Source organism: Cucurbita pepo, chromosome LG15 (genome assembly GCF_002806865.2).
Source record: "Cucurbita pepo subsp. pepo cultivar mu-cu-16 chromosome LG15, ASM280686v2, whole genome shotgun sequence".
In the NCBI taxonomy this organism is placed as follows: Eukaryota; Viridiplantae; Streptophyta; class Magnoliopsida; order Cucurbitales; family Cucurbitaceae; genus Cucurbita; species Cucurbita pepo.
Window position 1 is genome coordinate 2,507,501 of NC_036652.1, and position 12,546 is coordinate 2,520,046.

At 39.3% G+C, this 12,546-nt stretch overlaps 2 protein-coding genes across 2 annotated transcripts; both read right to left on the reverse strand.

Annotated features, from left to right (window-relative positions):
* Positions 1–1,687: 1,687 nt before the first annotated feature.
* LOC111811138 (UDP-glycosyltransferase 74E2-like) lies at positions 1,688–3,898 on the reverse strand. Its single transcript, XM_023697880.1, has 2 exons — positions 3,178–3,898; positions 1,688–2,483 (listed from the first exon to the last, which is right to left on the reverse strand). Exons 1-2 carry the CDS (start codon positions 3,847–3,849, stop codon positions 1,758–1,760), a joined length of 1,398 nt encoding a protein of 465 aa, XP_023553648.1. The 5' UTR covers positions 3,850–3,898; the 3' UTR covers positions 1,688–1,757.
* Positions 3,899–4,660: 762 nt separating this feature from the next.
* LOC111811395 lies at positions 4,661–11,821 on the reverse strand. Its single transcript, XM_023698211.1, has 11 exons — positions 11,402–11,821; positions 10,360–10,484; positions 9,555–9,999; positions 9,213–9,328; positions 7,879–8,650; positions 7,278–7,733; positions 6,883–7,071; positions 6,541–6,771; positions 5,745–6,093; positions 5,457–5,640; positions 4,661–5,366 (listed from the first exon to the last, which is right to left on the reverse strand). Exons 1-11 carry the CDS (start codon positions 11,654–11,656, stop codon positions 4,871–4,873), a joined length of 3,618 nt encoding a protein of 1,205 aa, XP_023553979.1. The 5' UTR covers positions 11,657–11,821; the 3' UTR covers positions 4,661–4,870.
* Between the last annotated feature and the right edge of the window lie 725 nt (positions 11,822–12,546).

The following is a 12,546-nucleotide window of genomic DNA, read 5'->3' on the forward strand; positions in this document are numbered from 1 at the left end:
CGTCGGCTTGGGGAGAACCAATCTGAACACTTGTGATATGAACCAAGAGACATCAATCATACAATATNAGTTAGGGTTTGGAGGGGAGGAAGAGAGAAACTAAAACTTTCTCCAAACAATGGTTTAGAGACGGAATTTGGCTAAGAACTCCTCTCGTCGGCTTGGGGAGAACCAATCTGAACACTTGTGATATGAACCAAGAGACATCAATCATACAATATACTTCATTGAAGATGCGAAGAAAATGTTGTTGAAATTATCAAAAGATATTTCAAATCATGTCACATTGATAAAAAATGAAGTTTCATTATTATAAATTTTGGGTGGATTACAATTTAGAGTAATTTAGAGTTATTGTATTTCATTAATATATTTTAAGATTTTTTATTTACATAATAGTTAATTATGATCCTAAAGTAAGAATGTTACATCTCGTGTATGCCTTTAATAGTTTCATTTCGAGACGGGAGTAGACTGGAATAATATAGTAAAAGAAATATTTGTGCTCTTTAGCCAATGGCTAAATTTCTTTACAATTCTATGTAGTTTAGGTTCCACGTAGATTCATTCAAGCTTGACATCATTAATCTTGCTTGTGGAGTGATTTGAATCTGAAATAAGTGTTGTTGCCTTAGATATTTAATCAACAAAGTAAGCTGAATTTTACTTGATTGGCTAACACTAAGACTAACTTACCACATCTATCAAAGAACAAATGTTGAGACATACTTACGAATATGTAGGAATCGACAAGATAATATGTGCAAGTTGTGAGACTAAAGGGAGAGCGAAAGAGAATTTTGTGTTTTCAAACCACGGAAGTAGAAATCCTATTTTTTGTTTTTTGAAACAAGCTCGAGCTCTCAAGAGTCTACGTTATGACAGATGTGAGTTAAAAAAAAAATATAAAAAAACTGAAAGTTCGTTCGTAACTCTATGCATACTACAAATTGACAGATTTATGTAACAGTCTAGGCTCACAACTATCGAATATTGTCCTCTTTGCATTTTTTCTTTCGGGCTTTCCCTTAAGGTTTTTAAAACGCTTACTAGATAGAGATTTTCTCGCCCTTATAAAAAATGCCCTTACAAAGAATGCTTCGTTATTCTCTCCAATCGATATGGGATCGTGCTAACACTCATTCCTCTCTCAAACCGATGTGAGATTTCTCAGTCCACCCCCCTCCGAGGCTCATCGTCCTTGTTGGCAACCACTTGGAACCTGGCTATGATACCATTTGTAGTGGCTCAGCGTCCTCGCTGGTACTCGTTCCTCTCTCAGATCAATGTGGGATCTCTCAATCCACCCCCCCCTTGAGAGATCCCACATTTGTAACAGCCCCTTAAAATTATCCTCTTTAGACTTTCTCTTTCGAGCTTCCCCTTAAACCTGGCTCTGATACTATTTGTAATAGCCCAAGCCCACCGTTAACAAACATTATCCTCTTTAGACTTTCTCTTTCGAGCTTCCCCTTAAAATTTTTAAAACGCGATTACTAGGGAGAGGTTTCCACACCCTTATAAAGAATGCTTCACTTCTTCAACCGATATCCAACCGATGTGGGATCTCACAATTGATAATCATTCCTATTTCTTGTTTATGATCATTAAGAAAAGCCTTAAAAAAAAAAAAAAAAAAAAAAAAAAAAAAAAAAAAAAAAAAAAAAAAAAAAAANTCACACATAGATCGATCGTTACAAATTTCATCTTTGGACCAAAAACACGTAAAGGGTTCGTAACAAAGAACCCTTTGTTAGTCATGTCTTCCTCATAAGTTGTTGAACAAAATGATAAATATTAATGTTGGAGGTCCCACCTTCATCCATGGCTTCTTTTGCCATTTCCCTCAACTTCCTCAAATTCTCTCTAATCTCATTACCATCTTCTTCCCCCATAACTTCATTAACACACATCTCTATCTCCTCCCTTCTACAAATTCCATCTTCCCCAATTCTCATCCTCTTCCCAATTCTCCACACATCCTCCACATACTTAGCGTTCGTCGGTTGGTCCGACCACAGCTCCATCGCCACCATCGCCACTCCCAAACACAACGCTTCGAGCGTCGAGTTCCACCCGCAGTGCGTAACGAAACATCCCACCGATCTATGAGCCAAAACTTGTACTTGTGGACACCATTTCACTATCAACCCTTTCTCAGTTGTCTCCTCCATGAAACTTGGAGGAAGCTTATGAATCTCAGATTCTCTCACAACCCACAAGAAGAATTTGTTGCTCAATTTTAGCCCCCATGCTAACTCCTCTATTTGCTCCTTTTTGACCTCCGCCATACTTCCGAACGACACGTAAACTACCGAGCTATCGTCTTTTGAATCGAGCCAACTCTTGGTGGAATCCGTGTTTGATTCGAGTAAACTCAGTCCATAGTATCGATCGTCTTGCAACGTTCCATCTAAATAGAAGGAGGGAAGCATTGGTCCAATGCTCTTGAATGGAAGCTGCCTTCTCATCCATTCACCTTCCTAGTACATTCAAAAAAACAAATCACGATCGAAATATATCGAAACAAGTAATCCTAAGCACTTAGTTTTTCAATTCTCTTTTGTGATTGTATTGTTGTGGAAGGAGCATACATCTTATTAGTATTTATAGTAGAGAAAACATTGACTAACTTTCTAAACTTTCTCCTCCAGTTAAGAACCATGTAGGGAGCGAGGACCCTGATTGAAAATCACTCCAAAAGATCAACCTAACCTAGCCCAATCTACTTAAACAACTTAAAGACTTGACCTTGTTTGAAGGAAGAAGAAAGTCGACCTTGTAGAGAAGCAGATAGGAGAGGTAGCCTACAGACTCAAGCGATCAGCTCGGTAAAAACTCACCCCATATTCTATGTGAGTCAGTTGACTTCGATTAAACTAGACCGACTTTGAGAAGAATGTGCCCACGAGGGCACTACCAGAAGAATTAATTTAGAATATCATAGTTGACTCCATCATAGACGGGACGGGACGACCATAACTCACTACACTAACAATCTTCTTAATTAAAGCATAGGTCTAAAAATACAAAACTTGGTCCACAATTCGGTAACTACTATCAATGCTACCGTGGTTGCTTTATAATTAGTAACTTATTCTACTAAAGTCTACTAACTAAGGTTACTCCATAAGTTAGTAACTTGTTCCACTAGCTCAAGTTTATTAGCCTATTTACCTGCGGTTCCAAAGAATCGAAAGTGTTGATGAAGATCCAGTCATCATCGTTCAACCGCGAGAATTGATCGGTGGCGAGGGAGAGGAGAAATGGGTATTTCGAAGGATCGAAAATGAACGATGGAAGATCGTATGGCTGAAGAACAGGAAATCCATGATCGAAACAAACAGAGCTTTGTTGCAATGGAACATTTATCCATTCTTTGTGGACATTATAATAAATTGCATTAACACAAAAGGACTGAGTGAAGAACACAGCAGGAAGAACCCCAAGCTCTTTAACAACGTCATGAATCCATGGCAACATAGAGTCATACACAACGCAAGCAACTCGATCGCTGCCATTTTCATGCCGAGCAATGAGTTCTATGAGATGTAAACGTATGGAAGTTTGGATCCGTTCCCAAATGGCTTTGGGAGTCTCGGCGTCGGTACCGTCGTAGGGTAATACAGATACTTGTTGAAGGGTGACTGAAGTCGGTAGGTCGATGGCGGCGACGTTGGTGAAGACGGCGAGGAACGTTACGGTGAGACCGCGATGAGCGAGGTGCTTGGAGAATTGGAGAAGTGGGTTTATGTGGCCTTGGGTTGGCGTTGGAACCACTACTATATGAACTCTTCTACCTTCTTTATCTTCATTTCCATGGCTTCCCATGAGTCTTATCTTTTGCATTTGGATTCCAATGTGACTCAAAGTTGAAATATAAAGCTGTTCTTGCTTGGGATTGTAAAGATAAGGTTTGGAATTATTGGTTGTTCCACTAAAGAACATGATAGCTATAGATGCTCTTATGACTTTATGTTCGGTGACAATTCTCTGTCGGAATCACGGGCTGTTCCACTTGTGCATATGATTGTGAAAGCAATCACTTTTTGTTTTAATGGAACATCATTTCAAGGTGAGATTGAAATCCACTTTATTGAATTTTGAACGCGTATGGGCAAAATTCTAATGCTATTTGATAGGAGGAACGAGTGATCGTACATAATGGTATAAAATTGTCCATTTTGAGTATATATGCTATTATGGCTTTACTTTTTCATCTTCGATTCTTCGTCCCATTCTTTCTCGCACTAGACTTGCTACTCACCGTTTTTGCTACTCATTGTCTTCATCTTCTCACTATCTTCTTCCTTCATTCTTCTCTGCCCACCTCACGACTCACTTCACCGATATTAACGTGAAAAAGAGTCTTTTGAATGGTTTATATATATGTCATGACCCATGCCTAGGATTCGGATCAGGTTTCAAAATCTAGATTTGACATTCTCGTGCATTTCCTGCAACATGATCACGTTACCTACTTCTCGCTTTTTATTAGTCTTTTAATTCGGCTTTCTCATGCGCCCCCTAATCGTGTCATAAGCTCGTTAGGACTAAGACTTAGAACGAGCAACTTCACTTTTTAAGGTCGTCGGATCAAGCCGGCCCAACGATTGGCCCCTTAAAAGACAACTTAACCTTGTGCAAGTCAGTCCAATTAAGAAGACTAATAAATACACCTTTATTATTAACACCAGGTCACATTACACAGTCCATTAATTACACCAAACCATGTTTACAACATCATCTCTAAACACTACACAGTCACAGACACAAACAACACAATTCTTTCCTTCTTTTTACACACTACTTTATATACAACAAATGTGGTTTCTTCTTTCTTTACACCTATTATATCCCCATTTCTTCTTCATATTTCACAGTCAATCAAATTAACCAAATCAACGTACCATGCTTCATGAACGTTAACTGATACATTGGCTGCCTCTACTAAAACTTCGGCAGCTTTCACCATCCGTTCCGTTAGCACTGCCCCTCCGACTTGCCGGAGAGCCATTTCTGCTAATCTTCTTCCGGTCCCTCCGCTTCCTCCTAGAACGACTCCTCTCGCTCCCAAGTAAATCGCACGCGACACCTTTTCAAACACGGCGTCCCCCGCCTGCAAGCATTTCCTTATCATCCGACTCACAACCACGCTCTGTGATTGAAGCACCTCTACCTCTGCTGCATTGCCATCTCCTGTGAATTTAACTATTGTTTCGGTAATTTCTTCGCTTCCTGCATTTTCGTCTCGGTCTAACATGTTTGAAAGTTGTTGAGCGCAATTCGAAACTGCAGCTTCTATGTCTGTAGTTGTCATTGTTGAACTTCCATGGCTCAGGAGGATCTGCCGGCAAACAAGTATGCTGCAAAAACAAAAGGCAAATGTCATTATAACAGGATGAAAAATTCCTGTTCTCAACCCTTTTCGATTCAAGTTACGACCCCCACTCTACCTTGTTGTTATGACGATTAGTTTCTGAACTTCGGATTGAACGAATCTTATCCGATGAAGGTTAAGACTAAATGTTTCTGGTACTACTTCTTGTGTTACGCCAGCCACACCAGTAACTAACTTCAGAAGTCCAAGCCTGATAGCTATATCCAATTCTCGTCCACCGCATTCGGGTTGTTCGTTATCTAATGAGAAACAAATAAACAGCCAAAAAGTGAAATCAGGTTCTAACTTGGGTATAATTGGGATCCTAAAGAAAAAACGAATGGATGGATTCAGTTGTCATCACCTGCAGTTTCTCTGGCAGTATTATAAGTCTGTTGGCCTGAATTCCCCGGGCGAGCAATACTTCCACCGGTTCTTAGAGGGGTCGATGGAATACGGTTACAACCCTGCAATGATCCCTCAGAAACTACAGACGATGATAATACCAAATTTTTGTGTTCTTCCCACTCCTGGTTTTTGCAATGCCATACAGATGACAGCCATTGCATTGTTTTTGGCAGATTGGCATTGGCATCAGATGAGACCCCATATCGGTTAGCAAAAGCTTTTTTAAGATAATCAAAACCATGGGATCCGGTTAATATAGGCTTCAAGATTTCTATACGAGCTTTGCTTATCTCTTGCTTGAGCACCTGCAATTGAAGTGCAATAGTTAACTTTTGCGGCTACAATTTGACTTAACAAAACAACTTCGACTTTAGTATCAATCGAACAGGTACGGCTAAGATAAAGGTCTGGTCTATTCATAATCCCTATTCAAATTGCTTGTTTGACTGATTTAGAGAGTTTGGACGGGAGAAGAGGCTTTGATGACGAAATGAAGGTACAAAGTGGATTTCTTATGGCCCTCCCAATAGATAATTTTTTTGCTATACGAGAATAAACAATAACCACTTTTATAGAATATTAGCATGCGTTTGGAAAACGGAAAACTGGTTTGATTCATTTTTCACATAGGGAAGCATAAAAGGAAAGCGGCCTCTTACCTTCCCTGAGAGATTATGTATCAAATAAAAAACATTTTAATCTCTCCAATCGAAAGAGCTAAGGGAGAAGAAATTAAAAAGCACGGAACGAACCTGAATCTGCTCCAGGACAAATTGCAGACCTCTAATCAAGGCAATCTCGCTTGGATTCTTCGACTTATCTTCAGTATGACGACATATCTCAGTTAACTCTCGAAATAAACTCTCGTAACTAGCCTTCAGCTGACTCTCTTTTGAAGGAGAGGAGAGCTTCTGCAATGTGACAAATGAAAACTCCAAAATCCTCCCAAGGTAGTCCATATCCATGTTCCCTGACTTGAGTATCTTCCAAAGGACAGAAAATGAAAAGAAAAATATAAATCTATATATATATATATAAAGATTTCAAAGATACAAATTTCAGCAGTATCCAAGCATGAGTATGATGATTAATACCTGAGAAAGAAAGTCTATGTCAAAGGCTTCAGTAATCTGCTGTTTCCAGCTCTCTGGAGCCATATTGCAAAGTTCATCCTGGACCTCTCTCACAAGCTGAACCACCCGATCGTAGTTGGGCTCTTCTTGTTTCAAGGATTCCATGACGCCGTCCCAGAAGGCCTTCTGCATTGTTTCTCTCAACTTTACCTGAAAAGGACGAACAGAGAAGGTGAACACGTTTTAAGAGAAAAATAACAGGTTGAGTGTATGAGATAAGGCCCTTAGAGAAAAATAACAGGTTGAGTGTATGAGATAAGGCCCTTAGAGAAGATTTGCATATCTTAGATATAAGCAGATAAAGACGATAAAAACTGATTTCTAAAGATCACAAAAATCAGAAAAAACGTGCGAACCTGGATACTGTTTCGATCTTCTTCAATCATGTCCAAACTGTCAGAAAATGGATGTTGCTGGTGGAGAAACTCATTTACTAAAAGTTCATTTTCAGTGGTCAAGTCTCCAACAGACCTTAACTGACCTTCAGGAATGCTTCTACTAGATTCAGATAATTCATTTGGTTTAGCCATCATTTGATCTTCCCTGAACAAAGAACGGACTACATGAGCTGGCCTCTTGACATACTTGTCCTCATTGCTCCCGACATCTGATCTTGAAACGGAAGGACCGTCTGAGTTGGATATAGGCGAAGATATAAACTGTGTAACTGGTGAACTCAGAGGGCTTCCATTTTCTTTAGACTGAAAGTACTTAAATCGTGTTTCAGATAAAGCTTTTTCCATACGCTCAATCCCAGCATCTCCATTAAGGTTCTGAACCTTTTCTCTTAAAAGTTTCTGATCATCAGAGACCTGTTTGACAAATACCCGTTAGAATATACGATTCCTAGATGTGCAGCAGTCAAAACTACAATTACCTGACGTTTAACAATGTTAGAATATACAAATCCTTGTCAATTTTTAAATGTAAACTTCCAATAAAGAAGACAAGCTTAACCTGCTTCTGGATGGCTTTCATATCATGCGTAAGAGCATTATCTCCTCCATCTGATAACTTGCAAGTTTGGAGCATAGACAATTCAAGATGACAAGCAGCTCTCACCAAATCCTCTTCTAAGGCTCGTGCATCCTTCACCTTCCACGCTACGAAGCAATTTAGGTAAGAACACCATGCTTTATCGAATGCAGCAAGCTGAGATCTGAAGGACCACTGTTTTGGTGAAGATTCTGATTCATCATCTGAACTCTGAATTGGCCCTTCCAAAATAATCTTTATCAATAGTTCAAACTCATTGACAAACTCTTTTGCAGTCTTGGCCAGAGCAATCTCACGTTCTCCCTGACTACGAAGAACAGCATCAGGATGACCCAGTATCATATAAGCACAAAGGACCACTCTAACTGGATATCTGGATGGTTTAGAAATACTTTTAGGCACCTCCCTAATAACTTTACTTGTATTTCTGCTCCTTGAAGAAGAACTTGGACTAGACCTCCTTTTAGGAGAAGCAACTCGCATGAGGAGGTGATCAATATTTTCAAAATTAGATGGATAACTTGTAGCAGCAACAGCCTTAGCAACTTTCAAGCGGCTTTCAAGCCGATCAAGTAATGCTTTAACAGTTTGGAGAGTAGAACTTGATTCAATCAGAACAGCAAACTGCTCAAAAGGCATTGACTTGACAGATTTTCCATTAATTTTTAAGGAATTGTATGCTTCAGTCAATGTTAAAGTAGTCCTCCTCAATTTAAGAAATCTCCTCCAGCACCTAAAGGAGAAAAATACAGTTTCATTTCAAGGGAATATATTTCTTAATTCATCAATAGAACCATATTTAAAGGCATATGCAGTATGATTATTAGTCTCTATTAAGGATGGAAAAAGAAATGTTCCACTCTCTGATTCAGCAGGCAAAACTAAGAGACATGATGCTGATTTAACCTCAGATTAAGACTAGCAAGAACTATCCCCAAATCTCCAATCCCCAAGCAAAGGAGCAAAGAACAATAGTAATGATACTAAATAAGAAGTATTGAGGATAACATATATCAACCTGTAATAGAAAGAATGTAGAAGCAGATAATATTTTATTGTATCAAGTTTATATAGAACCCAAACCGTAAAGTAATCAAATTATACAAGGGTTCTATCTTTAGAAGCAGAGACGGGGAAGCATGGTCAATCATCCTCAAAGAAATTTAAATTTAGCATGAAGACATAAAGTTTATCTTACAGCATAAATAGAAATATGAAAGCGAAGTAACAGTAGAAAAACATTTCGGATAATTAATTCATACTTGAATCTTGAAAGCAGGGAAGAGTTAAAATACCTTGCTAATTTTCGGGATAGGATGTCAGCCTGTTTGTGCATCCTAATTCTAGTCACTCGAGTAGCTATATTTGGCCTTACTCTCTGCCTCAAGAATTCTGCTCTCTTTCTCTTTGCCTAATGATCCACCAAACATCACAAGGATGAGAATGATACTTGACAAACCCAAGAAATGTGATCAGAACTAAATCAGTGGGAAAAAGCAGAATCCACTGTGACTAACTACTTTACTTCCAAATGAAATCTCATGATCTACCAAAACATAGAAAGAATGAGAATGATACTCATAAATCCAAGGCATGCGACTGGCTATTGTAATTCCAATTGAAATAAACATGCATACCCTTTGCATTCGATCTTCCAACTTATCCCTCATTTCCCTCCTCTCAAGCTCACGCTGTTGAGATACAGACTTAGCCACATGTCGAGCCTGCAACACTCGAGCTCGTGCCCTTTTTATCTCTGCTTCCAACAAACTCAGCCGTTTTTTCTCAGCAGCTGCACGTTTCTGAGAAATTGCAGCACGCACTCGCTCCTTGTACTTATTTTCCCAAGCCATCTTTCTTACCAATGACATAGATGACCTTTCCATCAGTGAGGCCCTTCGTTGCCTGTAAGCCTTCAGCATAAGCATTCTATTGGCCTCAGCTTGTTGCGCCCGAATTGCAACTTCTTTCCCAAGCTTCTGACGCTCTTTCTCTTTACGTATCTCCACAACAGTTTTAGCAACTTGTCGTACCTCATCCAACAAAGAAAGACGCTTCTGAGAATGAGCCAATATGCTCAACCTGTCATATTAAGATCACCAACTTAGTTTGAAAAGCCTACAGTGTATGATGCATCAGCATTATCACTCTAGAAGAAATAATATTATGGAGACCACAATTAAAACCATGGAAGTTGTCATCAATGGATAAATAAATATCACAAAGATTCCCATGATTAACACAGAAAAAGAATCTTTCAATTATCGCGAATTATAACCTCATCACTATTTAAATCAGTCCAAATAATCTGAACTTGAATTCAGAAGAAGAGCCACAGAATATACGGCTTTCATATGATGATCTCAGATATATGGATTGCCAATGACTTTTCCATTAAGCACAAGTACTAATAAAATTCTGAGAAAATATTTATAAGTTCACCTCTTCTGCTCTGCAGCCAGGAGTTTTGCTTCAAGCCGCTGTCCAAGGTTTCCCTCCTGAGAAGAAAAATGTGAGGGATTTTTCGGCTTCGGTCGAGCCTTGCTGGACAACTTCTCATAGTGTTGCTGCACTCAATAAATAAAGAAGAATTAACAAAAGCAGTTGGTCTAAAGTTTCCCAGCAAAAGTACAAAGCACCCTGCCTCTTGTATCACCCCACCCCCCGGAAAAAGGAAAAGGGAAGAAAAGGAATCGGTATAATTAATTGAGTAAAGAAGACAAGTATTGAAAATCAAACGTAAAATGGAAATAAGACTCTGACAATAAAAAAATATGATTAGCGAAAACAAGACAAACACATAATTGCTGTGCATTCTTTCTTCTGCTATACCGTTGTCAAATTCCCTCCAGCCAGCAGTTTGAAGGGAAACCGAAGCAGATTAATCAACAACAAGAAAATTTCCTTCTAAACACACAAGACAAAGAAAACATAACTTCATTTTCGAAAGAAGAAAAAAAGGAAAAGCGGAAGTCAGAAGAAAGCTTATGTGAGAGAAAGGAACCGACCAAACCACCCCAAAAAGGGGAAGGAACCAACCATTCCTACCGACCGTCCAAAACCAAAGAATGAAGAAAAAAAAGTACCACTAAAACTCCAGATATGGGGAGAAGAAATTAGAAAACAAAAGACGGGCGATTGATGAGAAAATAATTAGCAAGAATCATACGGAACTCCGATCAAAGGACTCCAGGAGGGCCATGCAGTCTTCTAAGATAATATTTCAAAACTAAATTATACAACAGATTAAGAGGAANAAGTTAACGTAAAAAGAAAACAAAATCCTTGATTAGTGCGACGTTAAAGAACAAAAGTCCCAACCACTCAATATCAATCGGCAAGATGAAACGGAAGAAACACTTGAATTTAGAATCCAGGCAATAAACAACAAACTAAAAAATCCAGCACGTCCAGTACGCAAAAACCAAAGGAAAAGAAAGAAACAAGAAAGAACAATTTGAAAGAGTAGGAATAGATTAAGGACCTGACGACGAAGATCAGCATGACGAAGCTTAGCCTCAATTTCCTCCACAGTACTGGGAGACTTACACTCCACAAGAAGTCTCTGACGAAGCCGCTTCGGAATTCTCGGTGGTGGAGAAGAAGAAGAAGAAGAAGAAGAAGAAGAAGAAGAAGAAGAAGAAGAGGAAGGAAGGAGACCATCACCGGACGAAAGGTCCACCAATATCCCCATCCCGCCTCTCTCCGTCTGAAAAGGCGTATCAACTCCTGCTTCCATGAACAGCTACGATGATAAGAATCAGAAGAATCAGGAAGGCGGCGTCGGCGGCGGCGGAGAGGAGGGCGATCAGAATTAGGAGAGGATGAGAATTTTGCAGGAGTAGGAAGGAAAAAAGAGGAGAAGAAAAATGGGGAAACGGAATTGGGATTGCGAATCAGGAAAGCGTGTGTGTTTTTTATTTATATTTATATATATATATATATATATATATTTTTTTTTTTTTATAATTTTAATTTAGTTATATATATATATATATACGAATAAACAGTCGTCTTTGTTGAGGAGTGTCAACTTTTCCAACCTGGGCCTTCCATTTCACGCCACGTCACCCCCTGACCCCAACGGTAATCTTTTTTATATTCTCTTAACCCAAACCCATTTGTATCACTTTTGACTTTCTCATTTCTTCCAACCACCGGTATTACCCAAAGTCATCGTTAGTAGATATTGTTCAAGCCTTTGTAACGGTCTAAGTCCATCGCTAGCAGATATTGTCCATTTTGACCTGTTACGTATCACTGTCAGTCTCTATTAGGGAGAGGTTTCCACATCCTTTACAAGGAATGTTTCGTTCTCCTCTCGAACTAATGTAGGATCTCACAATCCATCCTCCTTGGGGGCTCAACGTTCTCGTTCACACACCGCTTAGTGTCTGTTTGACCCGTTACATATCGCTGTTAGCATCACGGTTTAAACATACGTCTGTTAGGGAGAGATTTTCGTACCCTTACAAGGAATGATTCGTTCTCCTCTCGAACTGATGTAGGATCTCACAATCCACCCTCCTTGGGGGCTCAACATTCTCGTTCGCATACCGCTTATTGTCTGTTTGACCCGTTACGTATCGCTGTTGGCCTCACGATTTAAACACACGTCTGTTAGGGAGA